The sequence below is a fragment of the Oryzias latipes genome, chromosome 21, assembly GCF_053564925.1.
Source record: "Oryzias latipes strain Hd-rR chromosome 21, Olatipes_Hd-rR_3.1".
NCBI lineage: Eukaryota > Metazoa > Chordata > Actinopteri > Beloniformes > Adrianichthyidae > Oryzias > Oryzias latipes.
In genome coordinates this window covers 9,570,214-9,586,498 of record NC_136257.1, presented here as the reverse complement: position 1 = coordinate 9,586,498, position 16,285 = coordinate 9,570,214, and the positions used below count along the sequence as shown (strand labels likewise).

At 39.5% G+C, this 16,285-nt stretch overlaps 1 protein-coding gene across 2 annotated transcripts in view; it reads right to left on the bottom strand.

Annotated features, from left to right (window-relative positions):
- LOC110017411 (uncharacterized) overlaps positions 1–15,616 on the bottom strand; it is a 28,954-nt gene extending 13,338 nt beyond the window's left edge. Inside the window, exons 1-4 of one of the 2 annotated variants that reach the window (XR_013652913.1) lie at positions 15,392–15,616; positions 538–689; positions 232–447; positions 128–160 (exon numbers count right to left, since the gene is read on the bottom strand). Coding sequence is in view for 1 of the 2 variants with exons in the window: in XM_078940039.1 (XP_078796165.1) it covers positions 128–160; positions 232–447; positions 532–689; positions 15,392–15,419 (435 nt within the window). In the remaining variant the exon portion in view is untranslated. Of the gene's footprint in view, positions 1–127; positions 161–231; positions 448–531; positions 690–15,391 lie in introns of both variants that reach the window. The other variant, XM_078940039.1, reaches the window with a different exon arrangement.
- Positions 15,617–16,285: the final 669 nt, after the last annotated feature.

Genomic DNA, 16,285 nt, shown 5'->3' with positions numbered 1-16,285 from the left:
CGTGATGTTAAACCGATACGTGAAATATGCTCTATATTTGGCAGGCCTGTTAGCGGCACGCTGCAGACAACAAAGCGCTTCGAAATGGAGGAAAAGGGAGCAAACAATAATAATGTGAACTTTTTACCTCAGCTTTGAAGGAACGACGACTCAGGCAGGCCTGTTTACATGGAAGCGCACATTTCAGGAAGTAAATTGGATCAAAGTACAAGCAGCTGCTTAGGCACTTACCTGCTTGGATAAGCAGAGTGGAATCACCATCATTGTTGCATTAGAGCAACTCGTTTCAGTCACCAACAGGAAAGCAAGCAGGAAGAGGAGAGGGAAGCCGATAGTACCAGCTCCTTGTGTCGTGAAGGAGCTGCTGGCTGGGAGCCAGCAGAAGAACGGAGAACAATTGAACATCCCCGTCGGGTTTTTTTCAGACCTGGAAACACAATCATCCTGCTGGAAAAAAACAATGCATTTTACAACAGGTACAAACACATCCTCTGGAATATTAAGTGAACATCTCAAATTCAATGTAAAAACCCGCACAGTGGCTGGAATGCTACGTTCACACGTCATCTGATGCACTTTCAAGAAGGTTCTTGAACATGGGTCTAGTAGTCCATGGTGTTCACACTGGACAAGCAGGGAGGGGCTTCTCCTTTTTCTTTTTCTACTGTTTACTGGCGCTTGTCCATCACCTGCAGTTGGAAGAGGTTCGGTGTGAAATGTCAAAGCTGTACAAATCTCACAAATCCTGCCCCAGGCTTTTTCTATCATAGCTCTATTCCAAGACGGCTATTTTTAATTTCCCCCTCCATGATCAATTTTCAAACAGTTGGCACTTCTGTGAGTCAGAGTTCAGAGTTCATCATGGTTTAACATTCAGCAGGCGTTCATAGGCCTGAAAATGGTCGTAGAAACTTTTTTAGCGATGAATAAAAAAAAAAAAGGAATAGTTTTGAATGCTGAAACTTGAAACGTGCAATTACATAGACTTTTCATTGGAAGTGGTCGCTTGTTGCCAATGGCGGTGTGAGCGTAACTTAACAAAGCAGTGCTTTTGTCCCTGACAAAAAAAAATTAAAGATATGATCTTGAAGCACGTTTTAAAATACCTTTTCAGAATCGAGGCAAAACTAAAAGTCTGTGATCCAGGAAATTTGAAATAACATCCCTTCAAGTTCTCCCTGAACTCTAAAAAGCCTTCCTTTCCACCGACAATGACATCAGGAAAGTTCAAGGATCTAGTAAGTCAGTTGGACTAACATGCCGTGGAACAGGAAATAACCATTCATTGATTTTGTGTGTGTCCAGAAAGATCAATTTTATTCTTCCTTTGTTTTCAAACTACAATGCACTAAAGCTCCTGCAGCAGCAGGATGTGTTTCGTACAGGCACGGCCTAAATGAAGCTATAAATCAAGTGTTGGAGCAGAAACACATAATGTCATCCCCCACAGACCAACGTGGAGTACTGTGCTGCACCTCAAACCCCCTGCTTTCTGCCTTCAGTCAGTGCAAACACTGTGACAACGTCTCACAATCTAATTAACACAACTGACAACCAAGTACGACAAAAATGGACGGAGCCGAGGTGTTATACTGCAAATGCATGGTGGAAAAGAAATCTAGATGATGTCGTTACTCCTTTCTGAGGGTGCTCATTTGATGCAACAATTTTCTGTTGTTATGCAGTTAGCTGATTAAGTGTGTGCGGACGCGCGTGCACTTGTGCGTGCGTGGGCTGACGCCTCTTTAATTGTATTGCGCCCTCGCTATCTGCTGCTGGAGTTTAACTCATAAAAGTGAAGTCTCAAGCAGATTCCCAGCATCTGCCTATTTAAGATTCATAGAAAAGACCATCCACCCCAATCAATATCTACTTTAGATTTAAGTTGCATTATGTGTCCCCTTCACAGGCATGATTTAAAACATCAGCACAAAGTATTCTTAATTTTATTGCCTGCCGTAAATTAAAATTAATGACGCTGACATCCACAATTAACAATGAAAAATGCAGATTCTTATAATTACTTTAGCAGTAACATTGTTTTCAGCCCGGGCTCAAGGTGCTCCTCGCATGTGCTCCTCAACATTCAGTAGAACACAAAAAAGACAGCTTCATTACATTTTATTTGCTAAAGGAAACAAAAAAAAAAATAAACCGCTCGAACAAAAATCCAAAGCTCATTTGGGAATATCTCGCCATGCATAATTAAGCAAATTTGATTGGAATTAAGCATGACTTCTTTTGGTTGGGTTTTAATGAATGCAAATCAGGCATCTACATCCCTAAGATTAATTTCAGCCAATTAAAAAACAAAGCTTGTTGGAAAGTGTAAAAGTGTTCAAAGCAGGGTAGTTTCTCCCTCTCCTCTTTCTCCCGCTCCCTCCTCATCTCATCTTCATAACTTGCACTCAGGAGAATCCCCCCCCCCCCCCCCCCCCTCAACTTTGATCATTAGCATGAAGTTGCAGGCAAACATCATGAATTCAGATGTGGTAAAAGTGAAATGCCAAAATCTTAGCTCTCTTTTAATCTCAAAGATCCACTCCACTGAAAAATTGTGTTTTTGACATGTTCTTGTGGCATTTTTCTGACGATGGAGGATGTGCATATAAAGAAAATTAAGCTTAAAATTGTGTTTCTTTACATTTTTTTATTCAAACTGTTGTGAATCAGGAGCAGACGACAAAAATGCAGTTTGAAAAAGTTTGTAGCAGTGACGTAGGTGCTGCCGTCAGAAGATCCCTGCCTCGCTCCATTCTGATGCATCCACTTGTAGATGACTAGATCCACATATGTCTTCATTTTCCTCAGCTGAGCTGGCATCTGGTTCTAAACTGCTTGACTGGCCAAAGCCAGTATTGGTCACCATTTTATTTGCATGGGTAATGTTGGGTTGGGGATGTGAGGAGATGTGCGAGAAAGTGTAATCCAAGGGATGATGGGAAGTCAGGACAGGCTCACTCTGCACCAACGATCCTGCCCCCAACTCAGAGTCGAATGTCTGATGAACTTCTGCTCTGCAGAAACTACGTCCTATATTTTTGACTGAAAACAGCATAATCAATTTTTTTTAATACTGGGAAAGCTTTTAAAATAGATCAAAATTGATTGGAGTGGGACTTCAAGTTTCATGTGTTGGCATTATTTTTTAACAACTTATCTTTGTCCATATTTTAGGTAGAAATGTGCATTTTAAGCCTTAAATATGTCTTTGTTGTGTCTTTGACAGGAAGAAAAATGATAATTATTCTGCATTAGTTCGGCCACGATAATGTTGGCACAACCTGAAATCAACCTTTATCAGCGTTCAAGAGCATTCAATCCATCTGACTTAAGCACTCAGGAGATCTCATCGTGGTATTTTCCATTTGAAAGCACCATTGCACACAAGACCTGTGACAAATAACGCCGCTCACACCAATAAAAAATGTCAGTGTCAGCCACTGTCTGGCTTATCTAGCCTCATTATGACAACCTCACACTTCCCTCAGCGTCAAATGTTTTGTTCTTTGCATCCACCATTGCAGTTAAAGCACAAATCCTGCATGTTTGGGGAGTCAGATGTAAATGCTAATGATGGAGGGCGAGCCGGCACCTTCGAGCTAATGCTAATCGGCCTCGCAGAACAGGGTGTACATTGATTTGATCTCTCACATCTAAAGACAAACAGTGCTGCAAGTCAGCACTTCCCCAGTCAATGTCATTCCTTGAAGTGATTCCCCAGCACGTGCATCTTTATGGGCCAGCGAGGGGAGGCGAGGGAGGGAATAGAGAATTAGGCGATCAGATCTGTTGGCATTTCTTTAAAGGAGATTCATTGCGGAAGGAAGGAGGAAAAGTGAAGAAAACTGTTTCCCCCATTCACCTGCTAGCCGTTTCCCGTTCACAGAGGCTCGCCGTGTTTAGATTGCATTAATCCTTCTGTCTCTACCTGTTACAGAGCTTTCATTAATGTTGTCTTTTAACATCAAGTCTCCTGCAGAGCAGGGAATAAGTTGATGGTTCTCAGAACTCTGCAGAAAGTTCAAAGCGCCACAAGAAAGCCTTTATGTGTCCCCTCAATCATTCAAAAGCCCCCACCCTAGGATGCCACTTGTGTAGCTCCTCCATATGACGAGAAGAATTCATATTTGGCCTCTGATGGATTCTTTTTTGAAAGAATAAAGGATTGCGAAGGAAAGCATTATCTATTCAAGGAGCGCAGGGAATACGGCGGCCGCGTCTCGTTCCTGTTGTAGCTGCTGCGTCTCATTTCGTCTGCGGCAGATCACAGGGCCGCAGACCGGTGCCTTTCTGAAGGAGAATGGCGAGTGGGAAATTGTTCTGTTTAATTAGAACCCTGTGGGAGAGTTTTGTAGCAGCATGCATGCCATTGAGCCTATTTGCATCATGCTAGCAGCGAATTGATATGATAATGTTGTGATATTTAGATGGAATCAGTCCTGCAGAAGTGGGTTTTTTTGTGTGTTTTTCTTCACAGCAGAGCTCTCCTTGATGCCAGATTCGCTACAAAACCAAAGATTATGTTCAACACTTCAGCTAAAATGTCTCATGATGACTTTAAAACCTGCAGAATTTCTGCAGTGATAACAATAATTTGAGTATTTTCATGCCAGTGAGTCCTTTTTATGGTAATGCATGACGCCTGAGGCTTTCGAGTTTCCTCATTGAAATAGTCTTGGCCCTATGCTTACTTTATGCACCAGGAACCACACATTCAAGTTCACTAGAGCAGACCTACACGCCTTTAGAAACATTTGGACCGCATTATGATGAAAGTACATTGTTCATACACTTCTCAAACTGCAATTGCAACCCAGCCATCAGTGAAAAATGAGCCATTCTGACTTTTCTGAATGCAGTGAGTCTGAGAGGCAGAGGAAATGTGTGTATCCTTTGTTTTCACACATAATAACACAACTGAGATGATCATTCAGAGGTTCTGTAATTCTGGGAAACTGGGTTTTTTTGTTTTTTTTGCAGGCCATCACACATATACTGGAAAGGATGCTTTGCATTGAGGCTTCATGATGTGCATATGTTCAAGGTTTGCTTTTAAGGATGTTTTGATTCGTTTTCATTAAACTGTATGAAGTATTTCTAATGAAAAGGGCCGCAGACAAAAAAGAGCCTGTTCCGTAGTTGTAGGACTGAATTGTGTGAAGGGAAGAGATGTTCCTGAGAGATGAGAAGCTCAAGGGACGAGCAGGAGGACAATAAAGTCTCTTGGGAGAATTTTATGCTGCTGAAGTGGATTTGAATATATAAAGGAGATCTTGGGTAAGACGGAAAAAGAGGGGAGGGGGACAACATAGCCTGTGTTCTGCAAGTCCCTTGTGTGAAAAATGAGGCAGATCAGCCTGTTTTTTTTTATCCTTTTCTCTCCATTTCTGCATTGTTCACAATTACTAATTCCGCATTTAAGCTTTGTGACGGTGCCACCAGTGGGCTGCATTTGTTAAAGAATGGCATTTTTAACCCCCCATATGTCGCATATGTTTTGGCATCAGATGTGCTCAGCAGTGGTGATTCGATTCTAATCAAAATGTTCATTACCATTCCACAATCTGTTACTTCATCCCATTTGCACAGATGTAAGGCTTCTTTAGCAGAGCTTACCTATTTCTCATCTGTCATTCATGTGGGTGAAAAGACCGATTTGCTCAAAGAAATTTGGAAACAGGCCTTAAGCCATGTGAAGCCAAAGATCAGTTTTTTATAGTAGTTTTCTGATTTTTTTTAATGGTGTTTTTTTTTTTTTTTTGCTCTTATTTTCATGTAAAAAAAACAAAAACAAACACGAATCAGTAAAAATGACCCCCCACAAAAAAAGATCAAAAACAGAGGAATGCAACATATTCACATCAACACTGCTCAGGCAGGCAACACCCCATACATTCCCCCCTTCTTAGTTTTCCTGTTTGGTCTGCCCCCTTCACTTTTTCTCTTATCAGAGCATCATTCATTCCTCCTCTGCGATCCTGCGCTTGGCTGTGGTCTTTGTGGCTTGGCACCAACCCATTCTACATCGGTCCACACTGTTCTTTGTCTTCAACTAAGAGCAAAGCAGTTCGCTTTGTCAGGACATTACTTGTTGAGGTGCACAGGTCTCCTGTGTTTGTACAATACATCCCATTAAAATGTGGATGAGCCTGATCAACTGAACCCCTTAAAGTGAATAATATGGATTTTTAGCTGCTTCAAACTTTTAAAAGAAATCTTTTAATTTCATTGAACTAAAATTCAAACTTTAAAAAACAAGGTTTTTCTTTTTCCAACTCTAAAGATATTTGAGTACAAACCACCTTGGCTCATTTCCCCTGCGTGCCTGTAGAGGTCACTGTTGTGTGTCCCTAATTCTCCACATTTGGAGACAACAATCAGCAACAAAAGCTTAGTGTAGTTTGAGTCGCAGTGACATTGAAATAGAACGTAAACACTGCAAAGTTAATTTGTTCTGCCAAGTCATAATGTGAATATAAACAATTTCATTTGAAAGGGAAAGCATTTGTTGACACGTTAATACAGTAAGGAAAAGCCAATTCTTTTTGTGCATGTACGTGTGTGTGTGTGCGTGCATGTGTTAATCACTCTGTACCAGTCGTAAGTTAATTTGAACCAAATAAAGATGCTTACATACATGTGTCTCAAGGCATCTTAGAGTTGTAGGACTATTTAATCTGTGGAAGAAGCACACTATGTTAATAACAAAATCCCAACATATGTGAATCAGAGAGATAATTGTGCAGAGCAATTACACAGGCTTTATTGAAGAACACAAACGAGATACGAGGAATAAGTTCGTTTCAAGCGTTTGTTTGTGCCATTTAGCTCTCAAATCCTTGTTTATTAAACTCCAGTTGTGAATATGAATCGACTCTTTGGCATTAATCATGAAATACAAGGACCCAGATGGTACAATCTTAGCCAAGCTTGAATTAATACGAAAGGTTGAATCGCTGCTGCAACAAACCCCTCTCAAGGACCTTTGAAGAATGACATGAATAATCATTGCTGTTTGCCGCATAGTTTAGAAAGTCAGCAGAGTATAGTGACCTGCTGCAAACTGAGAGATATTAAGGCTCATGATGCTGCCCAGCCAAGATGTATTATTCTACAGCTGAGATGTCAAAAAGATAAATGACTTTGTGTACTATTTTGCGAGATAAATTTTTTTGCATCGTATGATGCACTTTAATATCATTATTATATGGTGATCATGGTACATAAAGACATGACTGATTTCTCCCATGATTAACATCAGATGATTCTTTTGAACCAAAACAGTAAATTTAAATTTAGAATGGTGGGTCTTCAGAAAACAAGAAACTGCAGAGGTCTGATGTGTTAACTTGGATTAAGATGAAAAAATAAAGAACTTTCCAATTCATTTCTTTTTTAAGAGGTTAGTTATAAAAAAATAAACATACCACAGTTTTTTTTCACTCTAACATACCACAGTTTTAACCAACTCCTCTGCTTCCAGTTTTCTTTGGAGGGTCTGCAGAAATGAAAGGGAGTGCACATCAGAGCCGAGCAGATGGTGTTGCCAAGTTGAGCAATGCTGTCACCATAAATTGCTGTGTTTAAACAGTGCACTAGCTGAACATATCACAGGTGTTGAAATCTGCATCACTCTGATATGTAATTACATTTCTGGTAAGATACACGACAGGCTAAGGCTTTGCCGTATAGATTACATAGCAACGACACGATGTTACTCAGGCAAAAATCAAGCTTAACTTCCCATTGAAGTAGATGTGCGCACACAAGTCTTTACAACCTTCACCATAACTTTCATTATTTATCTGTCAATATCTTTCAATATTTGTAAAACAAAGACAAAAAATGGTTTTCAGTTTCCTCACATAGAAATACTGTATATATGGCATTGTTGATGTGTCAACAAAGAGTAATGGTTGCACTTCCTGTTTCATGTTGGTTTAAAAAACAGAAGTAACTTTTAGGTCAGTTTACTGGATCAACTATAAATCAGGTCCCATTTACATAAATGTAAAACAACTATAATTTATAACAGAAAAAAAATGACATCAACCTGTTTAAAGCTTTAGTCACATGCACCCATATGGGGGTTGACCTGGATGGGTGCTCCAGGTTTTTGAGTTGTCCGGGCCCATGGAGGGTCGTTGACAGAAGCAGCTGAATCTTAAGGTGAGTGAAGTTGTGTCTTGCAGTTTCCTTAAAGCTTGTACGGCCACTGTAAGGGATGTCATGAAAATGGTATGTACCATTGTCTTGCGTATGGTAATTGTATCATGAAGCATTTGTAAGGGTTCTTATGATGTACGGGTAACACTGTCGTATGGTGCCCATATGTTGCCCTATAAGGTGCTTGTAATGGCTCCTTGCTAACCGTGCACAATTGCTGCGGGTACAGGGTGTCCGCGTAATGCATAAGTGCTGCAAGCGAGTAGAGTGCAAGGGGCTTATTTTATCATTTGTGCGCAGGATTTGGAGCGGTTGAATAAAAGAAAAATCCGTACAACATGCCTGTGTCTCACCTACTTGACCCTCATTTGCCCGTACATGTTGTGTACGTTTTTGCTACGACTTGTCACTTGCAGCATGTCCGTAGGTAAATATGCATGAATATTTTTACTCTTCACGTTCACCAAGCGGTCTGCGACTTTGAAATTTCCATAGGGCTACCTGGGTGCCGCATACAGGTTTGCCCGTTTTTCGACTGCAGACAGCCGGTATTCACCGGTAAGGAGAGTTGTGTGCAAGGTCGAAGGGCTTTTCTGCCTTGATTCAGGCCGAAACCACTTTGTAGTCACAGTCCTGTTCGCCCACATTCACACACCAATGGTGGCGGAGCTGCCAAACAAGGCGCTAACCAGATCATCAGGAGCACTGTGGGGCTCAGTGTCTTACCAAAGGACACTTCAGCAAATGGCCAGATAAAGTGGAAACCTTCAATCTTCCAATCAGATATCTGTGAGAACTTTATATGGCATCCGTTTTTGAAACTAGAGTACATCAATGCAAGCTCTTCAGGACTTGAACTTGGGAGTTTGTGTGACAGTTGTTGTATAGCACACAATAAAACACATTTTTTACAAATGTAGCTGAATATAAAAAGTGATGACTTCATCTCAAGGCCAGCAAGCATAGAAATTGCTTTGAATTAGTTTTAAGAATTGGCTAAGGTATCACTAACACATCAGTGTCTAAACAGAATGAAGTAGAAGTGGGCCCAGGTGTCCATAGAAAATCTAACAGTGCCCTGCAAATAACAAAGACCTGTCGGACAGCTAAATTACGGTACTGGACAAAAATGACACATCAAATTGTAAAAATTTGAATAGGTTTCATACATGCAACCATAACAGATTTAGGGACCATCAAAACAATGAAATGATGTCCCTCCACTTGTCTTTTCAAAAGATTGTCATATATCCATGTGTAGGATCCCCACAAATGATTTCTGGTTTCCAGGAAGGTGGGAAAAAAGGAATGCATTCACCTGAACTCCCACTAAATGAACATTTCGTGTATTTGTTGAGTGTTTCTCCCATGTTTTTCATTAGTCCTCTTCCACTTTGCTTTGTCCCACAGTTAATGTATTCAATTTCAGCTGATATCCTGATTCCAAAGGACATTGCATCTCATTTCTTGTCACTTGTCTCCTAAATTCCTAAAGGTACAATTAGCATTTTGTTTGACGAAACGTTGAAAGGTTCATAGATTGATATTTGCGAGAAATGTAGATGGCTGTTTTTTCCCCCCGAATGCAAATTCTGACATTTATTAACGTTTATTACAGATACTCAGTTTATGGATTGTAAAACTCTGCATAGATTTAATGGGAATAAAGTAAAATTACATTGTTTAAATATAATCAGTGTGGCAAAACCGGCAAGTGTGTAATATAGTGTTGTGTGGCAATGAAATGTTTTACGGGTCTTTGATTTATGTCCTGTGCATGCCATTTCTAATGAGAGCAACCAACATTGCAGTACGCCTGTGTTCCAGGAAACTACATTTTACAGCAGATCTTTTTTCTCAAGAGTGTTTTTCCCCCGTGAAATAATGTCAGCACTTTCCCACCTTCAAAGTCCCTTTGTTTCCAGATCTATTAACAATTCTAATTGTACAGGAACACTTGTTAAGTAAGGCTGGTAAATAAAGCCGGAAACGCATTATTTCCTTTTAGTGCAGATTAAAGGTACAGCTATTCTGGCTTGAAACACATTAATGAGGTTTTAAATAAAAATGCTGGCAGGGAATTTACACCGCTGACTGGTTTAACTGCAGTAAGCAGTTGATTTTCCTTGATGTTAAAGGGGAGCATTATTTTACCCGCTAATGAAAAATACATCTTTCCACCCTCCTATCTGTTAATTAACATGTTTGTGTTTTAAGGGATTTTCAAAAGGGCTACAATTGCTTTAAATCTGATTAAAGTAAGTGATACATAATAGAAGGATTGTTTTCCTAGGGTCCTTCTGTTAATTGAATAGCTTTGTATGACTTGGAATGTTTTTCCTAGTCACAACAGTTTGCCAGGACATGGCTGCTCGGGATGCCCCCCTATCTTAATTACGGATCGTTTTGGAAATGCAGTTCAATTTCCTCAGCCGGACAGTTTCTGTTAACTGCTATTTTTAAGGCCAATAACAACGTCAAAGCTGGGGGATGATTAAAGCAATTTAAGTTTCCCTTTGTTTTCTGAGTGCACCGAGATAGGCCCACCAGTTTGTTCAACATTTATTAAACATTTACTAAATGGAATTGAATCTGTCATCGATGGAGTTTTCCGAGACAATTACCTTTTAGCATGGCAAACACTGCTTCACTCTCCTAATGTCTCCCAGCTTATGGCTCTGATTAGCCATTTGATTTCATCTAACTAACTAAAAAAAAAAAAAAAAAAACACTAGCAGAGCAGACGGTGAGGCTGTATGTGAGAGAATTAAGCAAGGGGGGGGTTTAAATATAATTTTGCCATAAGAATTTCTCAATTAACATTCCAAATTTTCTCCATTAGATAAAATGCCTTTAGAAAGCAGGCCGGTTTAATCTGTTTAATGTCCGTGTAAACTATAATCTCTTGATTCTAAAAAGAAATTTCCTTCAGGACATGATTCACATACACTTTTTATAAGGCAGCCCTTAAAAGACGTGATGAAGTGCAGCTTTTAAGGGCTGTACTGTGTCGGGTTTGTCATTCTCTCATGGATTGTGCAAGTTCATGTGTTTGGCTAATCATCAGTTATTGGTCTTTGAGAAGCTTGTCTCTCTTTAAGTACCCCATACCATCATTGTATGTGTTATGCAGCTGCATATCTATTTATTTTTTTATTGTGACTGTAGATTCCCCTTTTTTTTTTTTAGCTTCGAGACATTTGTCGGCAGATCTCGTCTTTGAAATCAAGCAGCTGTTCTGCAAGACAAGCATGATCCTTGTATCTCCCAAGTAAATGACATAATATATGGCTGAAACTTTGATCTCCAACCAAAGGTGCGCACGTGTATGTCTCAGACACCCGGGCTCTTTCTGCGAATAGAAGTCAGGATTTGTTGTTATCCCAGTGAACGACGGGCAGAGGAGAAATCGGGGTGTTTACATGCATATCATTGCTTTCCATCATACACTGCAGGCTCTGTGAATTAGGGCCTGCAAACAGCCTCATTCTCCTTGCATCACGCCAAGAGTCACTCCATTGATTACCCTTCTCCGTTCCCAGGAAATGGCTCATGCATCTCATGTACATTATAACAAATGTTCTCTTTGCATTACAATTGAATTGTGATTGTTATGTTCAATCAATCGGGAAAGGTCATGGGATCGCTCCTGCCAGCTCTTTAATGGAGAAGTCGATGAGGATTCATTTTAATCACTGCGGCTGTGGCAGAATGAGCACAACACTGAGAGACTGTCAATGGCCCGGTAATTACCGCTGTTTATACAGGTTTCGGCTTTGGCAATTTAGATATCCACAAATCTTTCTGTTTCGTGCGCTCCAGTTGTGCTGGAAGCCGTGTGGCGTCAAATGAAGTGCTGGGAGATGTGGGCCGTGACCGCTCTAATTGTACAAGTATTGGTGAGGAGGATTCTATGGAAATAAGATGAGCTTCATTTGACTGCCACTGAGCAGTTCAAGTTCATAGTTACGGTATTTTGAGGACTTTGTGTGAAGGAGCATTTAAACCAATGCAACTGAGGTTAATCATTTCCTACTAATTCCAGAAGGGAGGTGAAGCCCATTTACATTTATTTTGAAAAATTCTGTCGCTTCTCTGTCATCGGAAAATATCCCATTTCATAAGTTAAGCTATTTTTTTTTTCAAATATTAAATAAAATATAGCTGTTTTTATCATTTCCTGTGTGAAGCTGGTTTATCAAAATAATTGATGAGACACACTTTTCACATTTTTCTTTATTTCAACCGCAAATGAAAACAAACTCAAGAGTTTAAAAAAACAAAGATGAAACAAGACAGTGTGCTTGAAAAGGAGTGGGTGAAGACAGATCTTGTGTGATCCCACCCCGTTTTTTTTACAACACCTGATGATCTATGTATTTCTATTTACAGTTTTGTTTATGTTATGCAGTCACAATTACATTCTGCATAGCACCTTTGCAGAAGTGTCATTTATATTTTTATTGATCATTTCTTGCCTTGTACAGTTCCACCAGTGTCATGCTAGGTCAGTTCACCAGATAACCACTAGTTGCCTCTATTTATCTTGGCTCCAAAACCACAAACTTTTATTTGATGAACATGAAACCTATACAATGATGATTTTTTTTTATCCTTGAAACTTTGTAACCCTCAGCTTTTGAATAAGTGTACACAACAATGGACAGGTAAGTTTGTCAAACCTTTTTTTTGTTTTAAAGAGGGATCAGCAGCAACACAAAGCCAAAATACTGACAATAACTCAAGTCACTATGAAGTAATAGGTGAAATCACGCATCTTCTCTACATCTTCACAGTTTTGAGTTTTTGCTCCCTTTACAGTTTCAACCACCAACTATTTTAGCTACTAACTAATCTATCTATGCATTATCGTTACAAGGCTGCAGCAAAAACCAATCTGGACTTTCAGTCCTGTCTTTTTTTAACTTGTCCTGCCCAACAGCTGAGCACACAGATAGGAGCTGAAGGCCTCTTGTGTTGGACATATTTTACTGTTACAACAGGGGGTTGTGGATCTTCTGACACACAAGGTGTGTATTTGTATAAACCCCTTTTGTAATTTAGGCTAAACTTTATTTAAATTGATTACATCTGTATCCGTTTTTTGTTGGAAAAGAAGAAGAAAAAAAGAAGGGAGGGAGGGATGTTGAAGACAGGGGGTAAGGGCACAGACTGAAGAAGGAAAAGCGGAGTTAAGGAAATCTAGAAGATGATTACAGAGGTGGTGGTGGTGATGGGGGGGGGGGGTACAATAATAAAGCAACAAGATGCTGGAGGATTATCATCATTGCTGTCTGGTGTAAATGTTAGACAAAAGGGGCGGGGCCTGTGTCTACACATACTCAAGTGTTACTAACATATTTGTTGGCTCCAAAAATACAATCATGTCTACATGTACTCAACACAACTGCAGTTCACACACACATATGCACACAAACCAACACATGTAAAGCATTTAATTCTGTCACACATAGTATTTGTGTAAAGGTGAGCTGACACCTGTACTCAGGTGGGTGTTTATGTTCTGCTGAGGTGGATGATGGATTGTAAAAAGAGGGAGAGTGCCCCGCCGTCTCTACACCAAGACCCCCGCTGAAGCCGCAGCGGTAGCCAGAGCCCCCCAACACCGGCATGGCATAGCAGATAGAGGGAATCTGCCCGCCGGGCAGTCCAGCCAGACACCCAGCCTTAATTTTCTCTACATATTCTCGAATTGAAATCAAATTCACATTTAATCCCTATCATTTTGATGGTTGGGAGAGTTTTTCTGCAATTCTTTTAATTTTACCAAAGGAAATATTTTATTCTGGCATAGGTTCTTAAGCAATCTGATGAAAATCGTAATTTCTGTGTTTTTAACATGTTCTTGAAGCATTTTTCTGATGATGGACATAATTAAGGAAAACTAAGATTAACATTGTATTTCCGAATTTTATTCTATTCAAATTGTTGTTAATCAGGAGCAGATTTAAAAATAAAACGCAGTTTGAAAAAGATTATTTTTGTTACATAGAAAATACGCTGGGCGGGCCACGAGACCCCTGCTTGATGCAGATCAGTGTACGTCTTTGTTTTCCTTGTCTGAACTGGCATCTGGCTCAAAACTGTACAGCTATATAGCTCCAACATTGATCACCATTTTTGTTGCACTGGTAATGTTAAGTTGGGGCAGTAAGCGGCTGTAAGCCAATGGGACAGCCTGTAAACCGGGAGCTCTCATTGAACTACTGTCGCTCTGCAGAAACTATGTCCTAGAATACAACACAGGTTTTTTATTTTGGTCTAAAATGACAATCATAATTAAAAGACCACTGGTAACAATTTTACAATTGATCAATAGATGAGTCGGGTGGGACCCTTAAGTACATAGTTACTTTTGATACCAAATATAAATAAGTAATAAGTACCAGCAGAACATAATATCCACCCATTTTTAAATTGTTTTTGTAACTTACTGGCGTGAAAAAAAGATTGGTGTTTGGGTTTCAGTTACAATCACATAAAGTTGCTACAACTTTAGTTGCTCAAGAACCGTTATTTGTGCACACCTGCTTTTCCTGAGATGTTCCATTTCTTCAGAAAATATTAGCATTCCTTTTCCGTCCTCTTTGTATTTAATTACATTTACATTGTATTGCTTCATTTTCCTCTAAAATGCTGTGGCTTCTACTAGCCAAAGTGCTAAATTACCTTTACACTCCCAGTAGCAGGTATGCTAGCAGTGCCAAACGGATTTGTTGTTATCTAACCTGCATCTTTATATATGATTTGAAATGATAAGGTATTGTGCCCTCAGACTGTTGAGCAATGAGGCTTTTTAATAGATTGTGGGTTCAAAGCCAGCCTCTGTTGTAAACTTAAAAGCTAAATTAATGTACAAATGTTTTGCTTGTGGTCTTCCTCGATGGTCAGCTGCTGAAAGACAAACCAAAAAATTGATGAACCCGTCGGCCTTATGATGAAAAGAGAAGAAAAAATTGCGAAACGCGTCAAATTCATTTCTGATTAATGTTTGTATAATTGACGTGATCTGGAATTACTTATCTTTTCAGCGCTGAACACTAAGCTGCAGATTCATAGCATCACATTCAACACGGTGAACAAAAGGTAAGAGGGTTCAATCGGGAGATTAAAGGCAACATCACCAAACTTGGAAGAGAAAACCAGCAATTTTCAAACACAAAAGCCATTGATGTGGCTGGTGCAGAATGTTATCACTCACCCTCCGCCATCAGAGCACTCTCTGTCATCTCCCCTTCACCCCAAGTGGCATGTTTGTGTTAGCCGACGTCTAAGGAGAGATGGGGTCAAGGCAGTATAACCTTGGAGGAACAAATATTCATGATCAATAAGTGCTTTCTTCCAAGCATCTAAATGATTTCTGTGTCTGCTTTTGTTCATCTCGTTTGCCCGTGCAGGAATGCATTTGGAAGATCTAAAAGGACATTTTTAAAGGGATACAAAGCGTCAGTGCCTTCAAATGTCACGCATTCCTTGATTAAAGGGAAGGTGCTTTGACTCCAAAAAAAAAAAAAAAAAAAGAAGCAAAGTTATGCTACACATATTAATTTGAATCTGAAATATAACACTCTGTAAGTATGACCCCCCCCCCCCCCCCCCCCACAATCTCTGCACACCAACTCAGAAGAAATAGTTATTTATCTCCCTCCTTTTTTAAGTTCATCAATTATATTGTGATACACTTAATGTCCATAAGAGGATGATGTATGATTGTTCTAATTATTTCTTATTCACCATGCTTTCTAAAGCATATCAATTTTGTTAATACCATGTAATTAAAACACGTCAGCGCACTACAACTTGCTGGCTGTATTAATGACTATGAAAATTATTTTAATTAAATAGCCAATTATAGAAAAATCCTAACCATGAGAATTGACATTTAAATGAATTTAATTTAAATTGCTTTTCAACATTGTTTTATCAAGGCGTTATGGGCTGAATAAATTATGACATCAAACAATATAGTGTGTCATTGATCATACACAAGTCCTGTCTCGTATCCATACATTTTCAAACACTTTCCTGATGCCATACATCATACAGGGTGATTACATTTTGACACGGTCATTTGTTTACCGCAATCTAATCCACG